The 20,457-nt window shown below is 36.9% G+C and overlaps 4 protein-coding genes across 4 annotated transcripts; 1 reads left to right on the forward strand and 3 right to left on the reverse strand.

Moving 5' to 3' along the window:
- Positions 1 to 482: 482 nt before the first annotated feature.
- PKNH_1349800 (40S ribosomal protein S8e, putative) lies at positions 483 to 1,565 on the reverse strand (the record flags this gene model as incomplete). Its single annotated transcript, XM_002260875.1, has 2 exons — positions 483 to 813; positions 1,231 to 1,565. 2 exons carry the CDS (start codon positions 1,563 to 1,565, stop codon positions 483 to 485), a joined length of 666 nt encoding a protein of 221 aa, XP_002260911.1.
- A 2,834-nt stretch (positions 1,566 to 4,399) lies between these two features.
- PKNH_1349900 (conserved Plasmodium protein, unknown function) lies at positions 4,400 to 4,933 on the reverse strand (the record flags this gene model as incomplete). The annotated part of the gene is made up of 1 exon (XM_039113592.1): positions 4,400 to 4,933. The coding sequence occupies one exon, from the start codon at positions 4,931 to 4,933 to the stop codon at positions 4,400 to 4,402; it is 534 nt and encodes a 177-aa protein (XP_038969965.1).
- Positions 4,934 to 7,107: 2,174 nt separating this feature from the next.
- PKNH_1350000 (FANCJ-like helicase, putative) lies at positions 7,108 to 10,428 on the forward strand (the record flags this gene model as incomplete). Its single annotated transcript, XM_002260877.1, has 1 exon — positions 7,108 to 10,428. One exon carries the CDS (start codon positions 7,108 to 7,110, stop codon positions 10,426 to 10,428), a length of 3,321 nt encoding a protein of 1,106 aa, XP_002260913.1.
- A 1,074-nt stretch (positions 10,429 to 11,502) lies between these two features.
- Positions 11,503 to 12,718, reverse strand: PKNH_1350100 (conserved Plasmodium protein, unknown function; the record flags this gene model as incomplete). The annotated part of the gene is made up of 4 exons (XM_039113593.1): positions 11,503 to 11,547; positions 11,664 to 11,775; positions 12,065 to 12,230; positions 12,427 to 12,718. The coding sequence occupies 4 exons, from the start codon at positions 12,716 to 12,718 to the stop codon at positions 11,503 to 11,505; spliced, it is 615 nt and encodes a 204-aa protein (XP_038969966.1).
- Between the last annotated feature and the right edge of the window lie 7,739 nt (positions 12,719 to 20,457).

Genomic DNA, 20,457 nt, shown 5'->3' on the forward strand with positions numbered 1-20,457 from the left:
ATTTTCCCTGGGAAAAATACGCACATTGTAAAAGCATATAAATGCATATACAGTGTAAAAATATACGTATGTGAGCGTTTTACCCTCATTGGGGGGGCTTGAGTTAAAAATATTACACCGTTTTTAAAATTATTCGTGCAATTTTTCTTGCACTTAAATTAAGTTTTAATTGGAAATCTATTAAAAGGTTTAACAACATGGTATGGGTAGTACGGGGATACATTCATTTGTCATTATAGCTGGTGGTTAGAAATGAAAAAAGGGGGGTGCAAAGATAGGTTGGCATAAGCATACACATATATACGTGATGCACGTATATGCGTGCACGCACTGAGTACTTGTACAGCTATGTAATGTTATATAATAAATGTGCTCGTGCAATGGGTGTGTGTGTGTAAAATTTTCTTCTGTTTGTCTCTTCTTCTCTTCCTTTGCAAAGCAACCATATTTTGCACTAAATAAAAGCACACAGATATATCCAGTTAATTTCTCTTTTTCTTGTCCATTTTACGCTTGTAAAATAGCAACTCATCGCCCTCAATGATGTAACCATCAGCTTTACCGCACTGTCCAGGTCTGCTGCTGATGCAAGCCAACACTCTTCCCTGTTTGAACTGTTCCAACAAAGCTGGGTCGATCTGTTTGGATTTTCCTATCTTCTTAATTACCGAGTATGACGACTTTGCCTTTTCATCTTTCTCTTCATTATTTTCTTCATTTTCTTCACCTTCAGCTTTGTTCTCCTCTTTGTTCTCTTCATCAGTTTTTCCTTTTTTCTTCTTTCCTAGGGTTACACCAAATGTGTTTTCATACCTATTAGGGGTTAAAAAAAAGGGTAAAAAAAGATGTAATTTTTCTTAATTTTTGTAAAAAAAAAAAAAACAAACAAACGACAGACATATAATTTAAAAGTTGCCAATTCTGGAGCTGTTTTTTTTTTTTTTTTTCTTTATTCAGTCGGTAATTCCAGCTATATTACGAATATATTATTTCCTCAAATTTGTTTTCGGAAATTTAAATGGTATATATTCTTATCATCATCAAAGAAAAAAAAAAAAAAAAAAAAAAAAAAACGCTAGCCGTTGTCTGAAGGGTATCTCCTCCTCTTTCCCTTTGATTATTTAACGTGCTCCGTTATGGCTGTGCCATATATTTTTTGCTCCATTTCGTCGACTCTTTTTGGCATTTTTTTTTTTTTATCCTTGCATGGGCGTGGCGTTCGCAACTTACCATGTAGTAAATGGATGAGAATCAATCAAGACGATGCAGTTTTTAACCAATGTCTTTGTTCTGACGAGCTCATTGTTGGATGCATTATAAACAACGTCGATAATTCTGGTAATTTTTGAAACTCCAAATGCTGGCCAGGAAAAGCTGCCTGAATCAAGTTTGATTGCACGATACTTGAGATTCTTCCCTCTTCCCCTAACAACATGGACTTGTCTACTACCCAATTTGGTGTTCGATGGGGGCCTTCCTAATTCATACTTTCTCTTCTTCTTGTGGATTTTTTTTTTTCCACCGGTAAGGCGGAGTTTGTGTCGGCCGTCTCTGCTGATACCCATCTGTAGCGGGGTTCCAAAGAGAAAAAAAAAAAAAAAATTATGTGTGCATTTTCACGTAAGCAAATAATACAGAAAAGGCATTTTTCTCAAAAATGTGGAAAGGTAAATGTACAAAGGTTTTATTCAAAATAGGCAAATAGGGGTGTGGGGTAGGGGGGTATATATTTTTCCCCCTTACCGAGAAAGCATATGCATGTGCAACTTTCTTCTGCCTTATCACTTCACATATATGTATAATATATAACGCATGAAGGTGCATTCACGCAGATATGTTCACGTGCATAAGTGGTGATAATTTTTTAATTATGGTATATTTCTCTCCAAATAACGCAAATGGTTAAGGGCGCATAATAAACACAACATGGGGATATGGTTCACTAGGGGCAGCGATCAAATAAAAAGAAATAAATGTATAGGCATCGGGCAAATACTACGCGGTAATTATGCAGTTCACAAGTATGTACGACTAATTCGCGCAACGCAAGCATAAGGGCTTTAACTTTGACATCCCTTCCTGCGCACGTATGTAAGGATGGTGAACAACACCGCACGTGCAGCTTCGCGCGGCCGATTTGAGATGATGTGCTCCTCTTTTGTTATCAGTAGCAGCATCGCGCTGAGTAATGCAAGCTTGTACAGTTGTGCGATTGTGCGTACATACGTATGCGCAGGCCATGAGCCCTACTTTTATTTGCATACTCCACTTTTATACGCTCAACTTACCTTTTAAGCGACTAAACAGTGTACTGTTATTTTTCCGTTATATGGATGAAGGAGTCTCTTAAAATATTCCTAACGTTAGTTTCCAAAATGAAAGGAATACATATTTTGATAAATATCAAAAGGGTTACAAAATGTTCGCAAAAAAGTTTATAATTTTTTTTTTTTTTTTTTAAATGAAAAAAAATAAATGCCACATGATGCGTTATAATATCAATTTTATAACCTTTTTTTTTTTTTTTTTTTTTTTTTGAACGGGCGTCGTATTATTGGGTTTACGGGTTTACAAATATGTGCCAAGCACGTATGCGCGAAAAGGGTTAACGTGAACACCTAGCCTTTTTTATAAAAAAGAAGAGGGTATGTATATATATATATATATATATATGTATAAAAATGCGCATGTACATATTTTATTTATACTTTTCCGCTGCCCATTTGGAAAAGTGTATATATTATATATGAACAGAAAAATATATCCCGCGCGAAAAAATATAAATGTCATTAAAACAATAAGGGTTGCTAAATTCCCTTAAAGTGGTAGAAACATAGCGGTGCTCTGCTGCTAACAAATGGGAATGAACTTCGCACAGTTTTATAGTGCACCACTTTATATTTTTCTTCTTTTCCATCAACCCAAAGATATTTTTTTTTTGTATTCACCTCACCCATATGGTATATTATTTTATTACATGATTATATGACCTGAAACAGAGTTGCAGCTTTCTCCTTTTTGTGGGAAGGCGCGATTCGGTTCGGATTGGGTTTTGCCAATTATCCCTCTGTGCGCAGCGGCGGCGTCAGCGGTAACTGCAGGGGGTTATATATGCCTCAGGGAGGCAACCCAAGAAAAAAAAAAAAATCCGCACGTGGAAAAGTATTCACCTATATTATTATACGCACAGTGACCCCATTTTCGCATTTTCCAATATTGTCATAAAAGGGCAAAAACAAAAAAAAAAAAACTACCCCATGAAGGTGAGTCCTTATGCTACGTAACCTTTATGATGACCAAATGCATATATATTTATACCGTTTGGCGATATTTGAATGTTCAAAATTTACAGCTTCGAGTTCTTCACATGGGATCGAAAAATAATAATAAAGCGATGCTGTGCCAGGCTAGCGCCTTCTCAATGTGTATTGTTTTCTTTTCTTTTTTTTTTTTTTCGTCATGGATATTTTACCAAAACGCTCACATAATAGGATCCTCTTTGGATTATTTTCCGCACCGAATATATATATTTTTTTTTTGTTGTTTTCCACCAAGAGCGTTAGCGTAGTTTAATGGGTGAAGAAGATAACTGTTGCTAGGTATATTTGTGTATGCATATGTTATGAGGCATCATGCGGGGTGATGTGATTAATGGAGATAGGAGAAATAAGAATATACGTTAAAAGAAATATAATTTGTATAAAAGGATTAAATGTCCAACCGCGACCTTCTTTACATTCATATGATAATTGCAGAATTAATGATGGTTGGGGAACAACTCTTAGTTATTTTTTCTTTTCCCAATTTTAATTTACATTTACTGCTCCTTTCATGTGGCATAAGCTGTTAGCAGCCCAAGTTGTATACCTGTGTGGAGGGTGCGATGGATGTATGCACGTAATTCCCACAGATGGAACAGGAATGTGATTTTGCACGTAAATATTTGCTCTTTTACGTTGCCCACGAGAGAGGGGGTTAAGAACTAATAAGCTCTTTCACAAATCGGCAAAAATTTTAATATCAAATAAGTAATGTCCAAAAAAAAAAAAAAAAAAAAAAAAAAAAAGTTAAAAATGTTTTATTTTATTTTTTTTTTGGGGTGGGTGACAAATAAATTCAAATTGGGAAGAATCTCACCACCTTCTTTTATCGTTAAAAGAGAGGTGTACATGATCCTTTGCGCAAAGGGTTCGTTATGTATGGACGCTATATGAACGGATTACGCATACAGTATGATAGTACCTTTTACGAGGCGTGGTGGCCATGTTTCCATACATGAAAACAGAACTTTTGGTGAAAATGAACTAAAAAAGGCATCCTGCGTTGATGTGGCATATAACCCTCATGATGCATCAACCGAATGATGAAACAAGCGGCATTTGTTGTCCATTCAATATCTTCACTTGTTTTTCTTCAAAATTTTGTGAATAACGTCTGAAGACAATTTGTATATTTTGTTCTTGGCCTTTTTATCGCACTTCCTCATTTTGGAAATGTCCTTAATAACGGTCATATTTCCGACCTTCAATTCGCCCTCCAACTTCTTGGCCTTTTTCTGTTCCCTTTTTATTTTATTTTTTTTTCTGCGTTCGCTAATTTCATCGAGCATATCATTCTCCAAATTTCTTCCCTCCTTCATCAATCGCTTCAAATGCGTATTTTTGTGATCTTTTTTCTTTCCATTCACGTTATTTTTCTTGATCGTTTTGATGGTGTTGTTCTTGTTCTTTATATTTAAGTAAACAACGTTCCTTTGAATCATTTTGTTAATTTCTTTTTGTAATTCTTCATTGTTGGAGAAGATGTTATCGCTATTCTCTTGGAGGGTGCTGTCCACGTTGTTGCTTCCATGGTTATTACTTTTCTCTTCCTCCGTAGCTTGATTAATTGAAATATCCTTTTCCCCTTCGCTCATTTTTACTTTCTGTTGCATGACGTACTATTATGGCGCTTATTATTTTTTTTTTTTATTCCTTTTCTCCCCTTCCCTTTAGTGAACTTGAAAAAGTAGTAAAAAGTGCCTTTCTTGTGTTCCTTTAATATTGGATCATGTTACCTCTGCCCATTTTGTGACATGGAAGAGGCCCGTTTTTATGGGAAAAAAAAAAGAAGGACATCGCGTTTGCAGCCAAAGGGAGGTGGGTAAATTAAGAAAAAAAAAAGAAATAGAAAAAGAAGAGTAGAAATGGACCAGAAATATATTTAAAAACTTATACGTAAAAAAAAAAAAAAAAAAAAAATTATAATTTCTTTCCCTTTAGCATGCAAAATATGAAATTAAAAAATGTTTTCATCTTTCGGAACAGTCTCCTTTCGTTTGCAGAAATTTGGGTCCTTCAAAACTTTGATTTTTTTTTTTTTTTTTTTAGGGTTCGTTTTTTTCCTGATTGGCAATTTTTTAAAGGCTTCTATTATGGTGCATACAAATGCAAACCGTCCTAGGGGGGGACCAGATCGGGGGAAAAGTGCCTTTCCTATTTGTGTACATTTTTTTTTTTTTTTTTTTTTTTTTACAATTTTTCCATTTTTTTTTTTTGTATATTTTACTTTTCCTAATAAGAATAGGGTTTGTAAGAGCGAGATGCCTCATTGCAGGATTTAAGCACAAACACCTTTTTTTCCCATCTTTAAATAAGCACAATACAGCTTTTAATGTTTTATTTTAACTAATTACATATATATATATATATACGTATTGATGCTGATGCACACAAGGAAAATTTTCCTTTTGTGATAATCCACATCTCAACGAATACGTTCCTGTGGGGGTGCTAAACATATGAAGAGTTGCCACCCGCCATTTTCCACCTATTCATATTACTAATTGATTACCATTGTGCTGTACTCCTCTCTGTAAAATTCCAAGGCCGCAAAATTCATTGTGGTGTTTCGCTTTTGAATAAGTATGCATTTTTTCTGCCGCCCGGATTGCTACCACCTTCTTTGAAGGCACGTGGAAAACACACCGGGAATTTTCCCCATTTGAAGGCCTCCACCGTATGGTGTTCTCCATTTTTTAAAAGACAAACAAATTCCTCCCCCCCTCATGTTACATACACTTTTGAAGCGTCCATTTGAGCATATAAAGCTGCCATATGGGAGACATAAAAAAAATCAAGATTTAATTTGCGTGATTTTTAAAAGGCCCACCTTTTTTCTGTAACCATGTTGAGTAGACCTAGTAGACACTTTAAAAGGAAAAAAATTATTTTAAAATAATTTAAAACTATTTCAAATTATTCCACTTGTGTTCCCTTCTGTATGCTCTCCCCGTGGATACTGTTAAAATTTTTTATTTTGCCCAAGGGGAGAATTTCCTGGCGCAATTTTTTTTTTTTTTTTTTTTTTTTTTTTTTTTTTTTTTTTTTTTTGCATTTATTTTGGCTAGGCGTAAAAAGAGAGCATTCGGAGAAAGACCACGTAAGCGAGTTTTCATGCATAGAATGATCACTCATGAGGGACGCTCTCGCCAGACACGTGAACAAAGAGGTTGAACGTGGCTTCTGAATAAGAAGCGCAGAAATACAAGGAGAAAGAGACATACATATGATACATTTTAAAAAGAAACGCAAATTTTTTTCTTCTTTTTGTGCGCGAAAGGAGGAAGTGAAAAGATGTCCTCCGAGTTAATCATCAAGGGTTCTCTCATTTTCGTTTGAGCAGAAGGGGAGAAAGAAAATGCTTCACAAGAAGGAAATAAAAAAAAAAATAAGGAGAAACATAATTACAAACAGTATTCGAAGCATATGAAATGTGTACCTTTGTGATCTTCAGCTGAGACAGGCGTTTCAAATTTTTTTTTTTTTTTTTTTTTTTTTTTTTAAGATAGTTCCGTGTAATTTTAGGACAATTTTTTCCTCACAGTTTGAAGGGATTTATAACCGAATTTTGGAGCAACTTTGAATTGGTCGATTTGGTTTTATCAACTTAAAACCTCGTAAAAGTTATTATTCAGTTCGCCCTGATCGAGTGAGTAGGAGCATACGTTCCAACACAATCGTTTTCCCCCCGCTCAGCAGTTAATTTTGTTGCTTCCGGAAGTTGAACCGCAGGGGTGTTCAATTCAAGGCGGTCGCAGGAGAGGTATATCAACGTGTGAGAAACTCCATGGAGGGTAAAATTCACAAGAGGTACAAAGTGGTGAAGAACGAAGATGTGAACCATCGGTACACTATCAACGACGTAGAGGTGTATTTCCCCTACGAGCTGTACGACTGTCAGTATAATTACATGTTGAGCGTTTTGAATGCACTGAAGAAAAAGGAGAATGCGATTTTGGAGTCCCCTACTGGTACGGGGAAGACGCTCTGTCTGCTTTGCGCGAGTATTAGCTACCTGGTAGACGTGTTGGAAAAGAAGGGAGCTTTCTCAGAAAATATAAACATCACGGAAAATAAGAAGAACATATCATTAGATTTTAAGGAAAATGAAAATAGCAGAAGTAGCCCACCTAAAGCTTCCCCCGCTAATGACTTTCCCAAGATAATTTATGCATCTAGAACCCACAGTCAGTTGAAGCAAGTGATAAAGGAGTTAAAAAATGTATACTTTATTAAGAACAATGAAAAGTATAAACTTCTAACAACTATTTTAGGTTCCAGAGATCAGCTATGTGTTCACAACATTAACTACAACTATAAGGGAACCATGTTAAATAATATGTGTAAGAGGGCGAGGAAGAATGGGGAGTGCATGTACCACAATGGATTGAAGTACCTGTACAAGTTAAAACATTTATTTACGATTCCGATGGATGTCGAAACACTTAGTGAGATAGGAAAAGGGAACTCGGTAGGACAGAATATTCATTTTTGTCCATTCTACGCAACGAGGGAAATTCAAAATGAATGCCACGTAATTCTGCTTCCATATAATTACCTCTTCGAAGAAAGCACAAGGAAAATTCTCAAGCTAAACTTAGAAAATAGCATCATTATAATTGACGAAGGCCACAATATAGAAACTGTTGCAGAAGAGGCAGTGTCGTTCAAAATTAAGGACTCAGACTTGAACCTGTTTCTGGATGGCATCAAGGCTACGTTAACTGTGTTAGACAAAGTGAAGGATGTTGATAAGGAAATGAGAGAAAGAATCAGTGTGGACGAATTGTTCAAACTAAATAGAAGCATCACAGCGTTGATCTCCTGGCTGGAGAATGAAAGGTTGGAAATAAGTGGGAAAAATAAAATTAAGGAAAAACATAAGACCTATGAAGGAAAAGAAATTTTTGATATTTTTCAAAAAAATAACATAAATATAACAAAGGATAATTTTGAAAAATTCCACACTTTGTTGACATGCATGGTGGAATTACTGAATAGATATATTAACGATTTTAAAATCACTGCTATGGATGTTAAAAATATCAACAAGTATATTGCTACCATTGATAACATACGTAAATCCTTTAGCATCCTGTTTAGCGATGTAGTCCGGAATTGCATTGAATACTTTCAATTGTTCATTAATGAAGAGAAAGTACCCTATACTGAATGTGCTGATGTAAGCAAAGTGTATGATAACATGAAAAAATTTACTAAAAGTAAAACCAAGATTGTATATGATAAGTATAATTACACCATGAGCAAGAATATATCACTTTTGTGCTTTTCCGCCACGGCAAGTTTATGTGGAATTTTAAAAGAAAAAGTGAATTCGATCATTGTAACATCGGGAACACTGTCTCCAATTGAACCTTTTTCGAAGCAACTTAGCGGGAATTATTTCTCGTTCAAACATATTCTTGAAAATGATCATGTAATAAAATCTCATCAGCTTTTTGTTGGATGCATGACACATTACAACAATCAAATTTTGCTCTCGACATATGAAAATAGGAGCAATGATAATTACATCCAGGCGTTGGGGAATTGTATTTTCGACCTTATTATTTGCATCCCTTACGGTGTGTTAATTTTCTTTTCGTCGTACAGTTCTATGACCGAAACGGTGAACGCTTGGAAAAAATTTAAAATTTTCGAAAAAATAAATTCATACAAGACGATTTTCGTGGAACCAAATAAAGCAGCAGAGTTGAAGGACATTCTACAACAGTACGAATATATTATCAAAAAAAAAAGAAAAGGAGCCATTCTTATGGGGGTCTGTAGAGGAAAAATCTCCGAAGGAATAGACTTCAAGGATGACTGCTGTAGGGGAGTCATTATTTGTGGTTTGCCATATGGAAATGTATATGACAGTAAAATTATTTTCAAGAAAGAATTTCTAGACAATTTTAAATACGAATTTTCTCCTCCAAATGATATTCTAGGTGGGGATAATGGAGCGGGTGCCTTATCAAACAACACGACTTTATCGAACATTTCCAAGGGGAATAAATGGTACAATGAAGAAGCAATGAGGTCTATCAACCAATCCATTGGAAGAGTGATTCGACACAAAAATGACTACGGGTCTATTTTCTTTTTAGATTCCAGATTTTCCAACAACCAGAGAATTAAAGAAATCTCCAAATGGGTCAGAACTCACTTTCGCATATATAGAGATATCGAACAAATACAAAGTGACATAGACAAATTTTTTGAACTCTTTAAGGGGATAGAACAGAATAATCTAGACGTAAGCGCTAGTGCAAGTGGAGGGGAAAATACAAAAGGGGAGGGAGATAGCAGCAGCGCTACTGGAAATACAAATAGCTATATGAAACAAATCGGGAAGAATTTTCAAGACTGTTATATCAAGAGCAGTAACAATAAGACCAACAGGAACAAACACTCCATGGCACAGAACAAATTTGTCTTCAACCCAATTAAGAAGATGAAAAACCAACCGAAAATACTTAGCATGATACAGAATATCACCAAAGGGAAAAAAGAGGAGAAGAGTATTTTGGTCGATGATAACAAAGAACTTAACATTTTTAAAAGTACTGATGTGGTGGATGAGGAAAAGGCACCTGGAGCTAAGCTCTCCAGCACCAAACTGGAAAACGCCAAATCACTCATATCATCCTTTAGGGAAATTCTGTCGAAAGAAATTTATGAGCAGGTTTTCAATCTCATCAGGGATACTAAAAGGATGAGCGGCGAGAATAAGTATGAGTTGATGATTAGCAAAATTTTGGAGCTAGTTGTTCAGAATTTTGTTGAAGAAAGAAGAGAAGACTTGGGAGGGGGGAAAGTCGCCAAAGGATCCCCTGAACAAGGCGAACATGTCAAGGAGGACTCCCTCAAAGGAACATATGTCCAATCAAGTGCAACAGCACACTTCAACGATGTAATGACCGCCGATCAGTTGAAGGTCGTGTGGGGTATGCTGGTGAACCTCATTAACAATTTCCTTCCATCCCAAGAAAAGGAAAAGTGTTTTCTTCTCCTTCAGAAAAGGTTTAAGGAGAGGACCACTAATTTTGATGATTTGGAGAAGTATGTGTACAATTATAGGTTGGAAAAAATTGAGATGATTTAGGTAGGAGAATGCGCTGTGAGGTGCAGCAAATATATGTGTCTTTTCTTTTCTTTTCTTTTTTTTTTTTTTTTTTTTTTTTTTTTCTTGCGCGACCTACCAGTTGTACAGTTGTAAGGCCCTTTACTAGCCATTGGCTTATCCCTCTAATGAATTTCCTGTATCTCTTGTGCCTCCTGCCTTCGAGGCGCCATTCAAGTGGTTACCACTCCTCTTATACCTTTTCGTGGTTACCACTCCTCTTATACCTTTTCGTGGTTACCACTCCTCTTATACCTTTTCGTGGTTACCACTCCTCTTATACCTTTTCGTGGTTACCACTCCTCTTATACCTTTTCGTGGTTACCACTCCTCTTATACCTTTTCGTGGTTACCACTCCTCTTATACCTTTTCGTGGTTACCACTCCTCTTATACCTTTTCGTGGTTACCACTCTTCCCCTACCATTCTCGGGGCCATTGCCCATTGCCCATTGCCCATTGCAGCGGTCTACACTAGGAGTAGCTTTTCGTGTGCATCTCCTTAACGAGTCTGATTTATCCTATTCTGTCTTAATAATTCCTTTTTTTTCTGTGTCCAAACGGAAACTTTTTTTTTTTTTTAAATTTTTTAAACGGAAGATTTGTGACATGCTTCGATGTCTTTTTTCTTTTTCCCAACCAATTTTGCGCCACTACGGGGGAAATCCCCTTGGAAGAAAAAAAATAAAATGAAATGGCAACGATGGGACGACGAGGGAAAGGGCGCTGTTCGTAATATTTACGTTTATGAAAATTAAAAAAAAAAGTGATCCCCATGCGGAGAAGGGTGGCATGTTGTATGTTTTTTTTAAAAAAAAAAAATAAAACGAAAAAATCGGCGAGCATATGCATATGTGCACGTAGCCTTTTCAAATGCCTCGAGAGGATCCCCTCCACGAGGGAAGACTTAAAATTGTCATTCAAATGTAGTGACTCATTTTTTTTTTCTCTGTAAAAATTTATGAGTTGTCTCTTTAAAGGAGCTACACATGTGGTGGTTATAGTTTGTAGATCTTCAAGGCAACTGAAAAGAATTATGGTTTGCTCTTATAACACACTAGGGGATGTAATTTAGCGCTTCTACGCCACTATTGTACTTGCGCTGCGAAATGAGGATGCAAAGAAAGGGGAGAAAATAGAAACTGGCTAAAAGGCGGAGAGCGCAGATCCACATAAATAAGCATATGTATAAAGGTGCATTTATTTGTGTCCACTCACCAACCGATTTTCCATGTGTTTCTTAAATTTCCTGTACACATATTTTATTAAAACTACCAAGGCCAAAAAGACGAGGGAGGCGAAGAAGGTTATGAGGAATATCTTCAATAAGCTAGCGTGGGGGAGAAAGGGGCGAGAGAATTCCAAGTGGGTATCCATTTAGTTAGGTGCATCTGAACATGTACATGTGTAGGCACATGTGTAGGTACATGTGTAGGTATATGTGTAGGTATATGTGTAGGTACATGTGTAGGTACATGTGTAGGTATATGTGTAGGTATATGTGTAGGTACATGTGTAGGTACATGTGTAGGTATATGTGTAGGTATATGTGTAGGTACATGTGTAGGTACATGTATAGACACATGAATCTAATTGCCATGGTTCATTCAGACACCTACCCGTGCGTTGAGCTCATGCTCCTTAAACGTTCTACATTGGAGTTTTCGGTCCTTGTGGGAGACTCAACTTGGTGCCTCTTCTCAGACGAGTAACTTTGGAGACCGCCACTCGGGTTGTTGTTCGGATAGTCGTCCCTCAGGCTGTTGATGATTCTTCGCAGGATATCTACAAAGGGGTAAGCAGACGAATTGTGGAAAAAATAAACTAGACGTTTCAGAGACCAAGTATATGAAGAGGTGGTGTGGCGTGCACTGTTTATATACACCGGAGTACTATCATTGTAGCCAAATTTGTAACCATTTGCGATGGAGAAAAAATGAAGAGCCAAGTTATGAATTTCTTTTTTTTTTTCAAATTTTACCTTCTCTGTTCTCCTCGTATTTTTTGATAAACTTTTTCTTCTTTGCTTCTTTTAGGTTTTCTTGGATTTCCAAGTCAGTATCGTCCAAATCCTGCAGATGGATAAAACTGCCCCAATTGCATGCATTCGCGAGGTGATTCATATATGTCCAACTGTTAGTACATCTCAAGTGGGAAGAACTCTCCAAACTACCCACATTTCTCACGCCTTTAATTTCCCCCCCGTTCTTTAGCCTTCCCAAGTGTGAGAAATTTTCGGGGGGGATAGAGGTTGTCAGTTCTGTCGCATCCATGAATTTCCTTTTCGCAGCAGAGGAAGGAAAATGTGGAATGAGTACAATTTACGTGCGGTTTTTTTTTCTGAAAAATTTTTCCTGTGTGGATGAAAACCTGTATAGACATTCATGACGGGGCACCAGTGGACTTATAATCCAAAAAAAAAAAAAAAATTAAATTTAGGTGATGCGGTGGTACAGCAATGGCACGATGCGATGGTGTAACGATGAGACAATGCGTTGACGTAATGATGATCCCATGTCGTACGAATGTATAACGGAAATACATACAACATGCACAAAGCGAAGCAGAAAATTGAACAAAAGGGAAGTGGTCTATTTTGGGGCTCAAAAATTGTAATTTTTTTTTTCCCGTCCTTTTTTTATTTTTTTTTTTTCCACTTTTGCAAACATATTTGACAAGTCGAACGGTGGGACAAAATGGAATGGTAAAAAAAATAAAATAAACTAAAATGTAGGGCAAATTATGAACAAATTAAGGGGTAAAATTAAGAGCATGTTTTGATAGCTTATAATGAGAATAATTCTGCAACAAAAGTTGCATTTGTGCCATACTAGTGTAGAACATATAAAAAGCAATCCACTGCAAAAAGGAAAAAGAAATAAAAGTGAAATGAGCGGGTAGACGGATGAATCGGTAGGAGGACAAACACAATAGAAAAACAGGGAAGTTGCAAATGGAACAACTAATTGGCAACCACGAAAAATGAAGAAGGAAACTCGTTCCCCACTTCTTTTTTTTGCTTCTCACTTTTTTTACCTTTCTTTTTTTTTATTTTTTTTTATTTTCAAGTGCCGCCATTTGAAGGTGGACATATTTTTTGCAAGCTTGAAAAATAAAAGGGGATGCCATTTTTGTCTGATTTCTTCTTCAGGTCTACACAACATGAACGTGAATTGGGTAAGTGGGATTTATCCCCCATGATCCCAAGCGGGATTCGGAATAGGGAGAAAAAGGAAGATTCTACTTTTGCGAACAAGTCGGTTTCTTAATTTAGCACTTTCGTGGACACATGCACACTTGGGCTAATTTTCTGCACTAATTTGGATCAATTTTGAAGTACCTTTTTGGTAAATTTTTTTGCTACGTAGGGGGCAACATTCATACCACGAAATGTTAAAAAAGTCGCCTTCCCCCCTCCTGCCCCCCCATTTTATGCATGAAAAACATGAATGGCTCAAAGAGACCAAAGAAATGAGGCCCCATAAAATGCACCAAAAAATAGGACTCCCCCCAGGGGAACTGCAACAAATGAAATTTTGTCAAATACGAATGGTTAATAAATAGAACAGAATGACTGTGTGGACAAATAGGATTGATAAAAGACTGTTTCGTTACTTCATTTTTCTTTTTTTTTTTCTTTTTTTTTTCTGAAAAACGGCTTTCCAGAAATGGCCTCAGGGGGGGGACAGCTGCTTGGGGGAAAGAACCTACTTCGCGAAAGCGTTCCATTTTCATGAGCACAGTGCTAAAAAAAAAGAAGAAAACGGAACGGACGCAAGAAAGAACGGGAAAGGCGAAGATTATTATAGAAGAAAGAGCATCAGTTTGCATATACTCTTGTGATGAACCCAATGGGTGGGGACATCTATATATCTTTTCAAAACCGCCATCAATTTCGCATCTGCAAAATTTGTGTTACGAAGTGAGGAATATCAGTTTGTGTCGAGTCTTCCTTTATTTACCCCACAGAGGTCCTTGGCCACACGGCTTTGCGAAGGAGGAATTTGCTGTTGTTTCATTAGGGGGTGCAGAAAATAATTGCATGCAAAGGTGACTGTATATTTTTGCATTAGTAGAAAGGATACACCAGTACACCCTTCTTAAATTATCCTTTGCAATCTGCGCCAATCAATATTTGTACCAAAATAGGACATCATCAATAAGAAGAGAAAACGGTGGCAACACTGAGATATAGGTGAATGATATTTGACAGGTGTGCACAAACGAGGCGCTTCACCAAAGGGGACCCGTTTCTAATTTGTGCATCGAAGTGGTGGCACTATAAAAAGGTTAAGAAAATTCCTAGAGAAAAAAATTAAAAGAAAAAGAAGACCTGTTCGGACGATTACCATTACATTATCGTAAAGACTTCCTTGTCCTTGTTGAAAATTTTTTGCCCTTTGGCAATTCTTGCAATTTTTTTCCTCCCCTCCATTTTGCGTTTTTTTTTTTTTTCGCTAATTAAATTCAACGTCCCGTAAGTTCAAGGGCACCTGATGGGGAGAGCGCCTCTATAATGTCACCTTCGAATAAAATAAGGGGATACAAAAAAAAAGAGGCAAAACTCTTTCTACATATGAAGAAGAGTAGATGCACACTCCTTTCGCATCATGAAGGAAAATACGTTTTCCCTTTTTGTTTACTTCCCGCCCATAGTTCGTATTATAAAAAACGCTTCTGAGCAGAATTATATGTCGGTTTAGGTGGCACTTTTTACGAATATGTGAATGCCATTTGGCGAAATACCTTCTTGTCATACCGAAAGAGTAACCTGCACCTACCAATCGAATATAACTAACGAAAAAAAAAAAAAAATAGTAATGTTACCTATCGCTCGTCGGCCTTGATATGAATGCCTCTGCGTGGGCTCGCTAGACGTGGATACCGGCACACGTATGTACACGTGCCTACCGGTCACATTTTCGCGGAGAATAGACGAGACCCACGCGGAGTGGGAAGATGTTTATACTGATACGGTGTAGTAATGATTAATGTGTAGCGGCTCGAATGGGGGTACACAGAAATGTGTATGTAGCGAATCTCCTTTGTAAAATAGAAAAAAAAAAAAAAAAATACAAATACGCACACGGAGCGGTGTGTTCTGTGCCCAATAAAAAGCAGAGCGCATCACACATACCCCGGCATTTTTCTCTTTTTGACACACCCCAGGTGAATCCTCCTTCGGTTTTAGCCTTATTACCTTTGGCTAACATGATAATTGATGATTGTCAGCGTATTTTTTTTCCTTCTTTGTGGGTGTCTGTGCGACATGTATTTATAATGCACTGTGGCAGTGAGTGCCTGCGCACACGTGCATTATCAGTACACACTGTGCAAAATAATTAGGAAGATACACACGATGCGCTATTTTCCATTTATGGCGCTGTGCCTCTCGGCTCCGTCCCGAGGGATGCATTTGTAGAGCCTGCATACGCATCAGCAATCCTTAATTACCAAGCCATTCATTATAGTTCGGCTCGCCGAATTATATGCGCTGTGCAGTAGCATGTTTCTACATTCTTAGGAGATTTTCTTCTTCGAGCTATTTTCAAAATAATGATGAGAAAAGGAGAGCGCCAGTTGTGTGTGTTGGGGCGTCATTTATCCCTTTTCCTGAATGCATATTTTTTCCTTCTTTTAAGGCTGTTTTTTTTTTTTTTTTTTTTTTTTTTTTTTTCTTACCATTTTGCACTACGCATTGATAATAAAAATGTTTATTCGAATGACAGACGCATATTTGTTAATGTAGATATCCATCCGTAAATACACACCCAGTGTGAATGTTACCAACTGATAAAAAGATTCCATGTAAAGATATACACATGGCAAATGCGCCTGTGGAAGTGAATCAGCGACAAAGATTAGTCGAAGGGAGACTTGTCCCTCTTTATTTTATTTTGACCCTCCACTTGTTTGCTCATCTTCACACCTTAAAAATTTGAATACCTGCTCATCTGTCTCTATACCCCTTTGGGCCTTTATACGATTTGTACTTACCCCCGTGGAATCCCCTCCCGAGTGGTACCTCCCCGTGGTATGCCTCTTGAGGCACACTTATAACACTACATGTGGAAGTGTGTCCATTCGTCATTAGGGAGAATTCCTTCTCTTTGTCCATTGGGAACGCCAATTTTATTTTTATAAATGGGCGCTCCTTAACTGTGTCTCCGTTTCCCTCTTACCTTTATGGTGGGCGTCTATGTCTGCCGAAATTTATTCTTTTGTTTTCCATTCCACTTGCTCTGTGTTTGTATGCTTTAATCCCTTTCTTCGTGCGTTCTGGTACCACACCCTCATTTACGGGTAGGCCCATTTCTCGCGTAGAACGTACTTTTGGGAATTTCACCTTTGTCCGCTTTCCTTTTCACAAAATAGTATGATTTGTGAGAGGAGTAACAATTACACAGTGTGTTTGGAGCAGTGGACAGAGTGATGAATGATAAATACGGCTTGTTTAGCATTTCCGTACATTTAAATAACTAAACTAAGGAGGATAAAAATCCCCATCCTGTTTGTAGCCTTTTCATTTTTGCAACTCGAACGTAAGCACTATCCAGTTGTGGGGCATGCCAACGTATTGAAATCTTTGTGACTGGTACGTTCCACAGCGGCAATACGTTTTCGACATTTTGTACGACTGTTTTTTTTTTTTTTTTTTTTTTTTTTTTTGGGGAGTGCTCCTTCACGTACATTGCGAAGAATCCTCTGCAAACCGGAGGAACTCCCCTCCACACGTGCACAAAGGGTACATATCTAAAGTATCTATAAAAAGGTACATATATGTGTGCCAAGCGGAAGGTAAAATAATTGATCTGTGTGAATAGATGTCCCTATGTGCAAAATTTATGTATCCGCAAGTAGGTGCGCCTTGAGTGTATATACACCGTATGTCAAAAGTACACATGCAGTAGCAGTTCTCTGCTCATTTATACATGTGAAGACTCCCTCATTTGTTTTCGCTACCGTCGGGATCCCCTCAAATGGGACTACTAACTGAGCGAAAGGAGAGACCTATCCAAATTGTTGGCTCAAAAAAGTACAACTCCCTTTTCCGCGAGTTGTAATGAAAATGCGTTTGGAAGTTATTTCAAAAATGTTTTTTTGAACAGATTTTTTTTTTTTTTTTTTTTTTTTATCCCATTAGACCTACATATATGAGCGAATAATTAGTATAGGCTCTTTTTTTTTTTTTTTTTTTTTTTTTTTTTTTTGGTGCATACGACACATGTTCCTTGGCTTTGATCAACAAAACCGCTTTTCACATTTTAAGGCAAAATTTCCCACAATCCGTGCTATGTGTATGTATCTATACATATGTATAAAAGCGAGATTTCCGTTTACTGTAAACACGCGGCTCTCCGCAGCGTTATAGACTGCACGGTACCCCCAAATTAGTATATGTTCACTCAAAAAAAAAAAAAAGAAAACGTACAGTAACGTAAAAGGAGCACCACGTATGGGTAAACGAATGTATGCATAAATGCACACATTCATGATCTATGCATATATATATATGTATATTTTATTTTTTCATTTTTGCAACAATCTTCTATGGCACGAATACACATGCACACGCAAAATTGAGGAGTGTGCTAGTTATTGTCCCATTTAAGCGCCTTCGGATTGCGCACCTTCGATCACCGTGTCCCTTCTGCTATTGCAGTTCTACGGGGCGTTAACCTACTGGCACGTAGGCACGTTTGTGCTAATCTGCTGAACAGTGGTTATTTGTTTATATGTATATTTGCCCATAGTGTGCAAGAAAGAAGTCCCACTTTTCTGACAACTAAATAGGGACAATTAATGCCTTTTTTTTTTTTTTTTTTTTTTTTTCTAAGTTTATATGTTAACTTTTTTTTTTTTTTTTTTTTTTTTCCTTTAACCGAACCGCGCTTTTATACATACCGTGTGTTCTACCACTGTATCCCCCGTTTTGTTTTGGGTCCGTTTTATGCGCACCTTTTAAGAACCTACTTGAAGAGCATTTTTTTTTAGTTTTGTAATTTCATCCATAGAATTTAAGCGCTGGGGGAAAAATAGATAATTGCTCTCCTGTACAACAGAAGGGATATCTCTCCTGTGCAGTTGAGTATCTCATGTATGCCCATGTGGTTGCATAGGTAAATTCGTTAGTAACGTACATTCTTCCAACGTTAGCCATAGCAATTTTCTCCCTCTGCGAAACTTCGCACCTACTGGTACGTATAGGCCTAGGTGCATACAGCGGTGGATATTCACACACAAATTGCGCCACTTTCGCATCAACTGAACGAATGTACAAAAAGGAGAAATTAATCGAGTGAAGTTTATTTACATCTACCTTCTTCTGGAAATTTCAGCGAACTAGTAGGTAGTTCTACCTTCAGGTAGTACCTAACGATTCACACCTGCATCCACTTTTTTTTTTTTTTTTTTTTTTTTTTTTTTTTACTTGTACCATATTATTTTAAAAGAGTGTACTTCATAATTCAAACCATTTTGTTATTATATAAAATTTTGCATCTGTACAAATTAATGTATGCAATGAGAAAGTTGTACTAGAGTTTTGGTGATTTTCTCTTTTCAGCTAAATTTATTGTAATTTTTATGGATGGATCTACATATGTACGTCCTGCAAGACTCGCAATTAATAACTGGAGTCTCTGATTCATCCGCACATGTACTTTACGGGGTAGTTACATACTAATGAATACTAATGAAGAATCATAAATTATCTTGTGTGGCTTGAATGTATGTATATGTGTGTGGTACATGGCGAAATAGCACTTACCCCTTCCGTACATATGTACTTCCGTGCAACGTTATCTCATTACACCATTAAGACGAATGAAATTTACGCTCACGGTGCTGATTATAAAAGGTGTGAAGTGCCCGAATCTATACACATTTTGTGGTAGAAGTGTACACATACATGTGTCGTTTCTTCTTTTTTTTTTTTTTTTTTTTCCATGTACACATAAAAAGTGTCATCCCTTCTCCGCCCCTGTGTGTAACACAGTGATATATGTACATTTTACAAGTAAAAAAGAAGAGAGCAACAAAATTTTATTTACGAAAAAGTGTGATAACAGAACTGTGGTAACAGATTCGAAGTAACCGAACTTCATCTGCCTATCCTTGAATGAACCCACTTGTGGTGTATGTCACATTGGATGTATACTATGAAAACTGTTTGAAAATTTATTCTGTTGTTTTTTTCGTGCACAAATATTTATGCCTCCGTAGAGAACTGCTATTTGTGTGGCAGGCATAGTTGTCCGCTTCGAATTGCAACCGAGAGACTATCACCACTGATCCAGGTGATATTCCTACGTAGAACATACACAGAGTGTGCACGTATCACACAGTATGATAAGTTATCTACCTTTATCGATTCATGCCACCCTTAAAAACCCCTTATTTTCCGCGTGAAGTTTGCCTACACAAATTAGCAGCCTTCTTCTAGTACTTTTTTTTTTTTTTTAAGTTTCCCCCTACCAATAGATACACATATGTGATACTCCCCACGTGCATCTAAAAAGGAGAAGCAATTTCTGTAACATAAAAAAGACTCTACAGATTGCCACCCTCCCTCCTCTATGGTATACCTAAACGTACATCTATTTTAGTTAACATTTAAAACATGTTTCTATTTTTCCATGTAAACATACATCTCCATATGCATATATTTCCTATTTGTGTAGATTAAACGCTTTAGCCGTTTTTCCCACTTTGTTTGACCTAAAGGACGTAGGTAGCGTTTATCTATCCGTGAACGAACAACAAATTAAAAAAAAAAAAAAAAAACAGAATGTAACGAAAGCACAAAAAGGTTGTAAAAAAAAAAAAAAAAAAAAAAAAAAAATAGTAAAAAATTAGATATATATATATATTAGTACATTTGAATATATTTATATTTGTGCATAAATGAATATTTCCAATAGGGTGCTATTTACAGATAACTAAAAGGAACGATTTTGCTCTGCGGTTCCCCTAGATTTGCGTGGGTTATATAAATACAGCAGTAGCCATA

This window comes from Plasmodium knowlesi (assembly GCF_000006355.2).
Source record: "Plasmodium knowlesi strain H genome assembly, chromosome: 13".
In the NCBI taxonomy this organism is placed as follows: domain Eukaryota; phylum Apicomplexa; class Aconoidasida; order Haemosporida; family Plasmodiidae; genus Plasmodium; species Plasmodium knowlesi.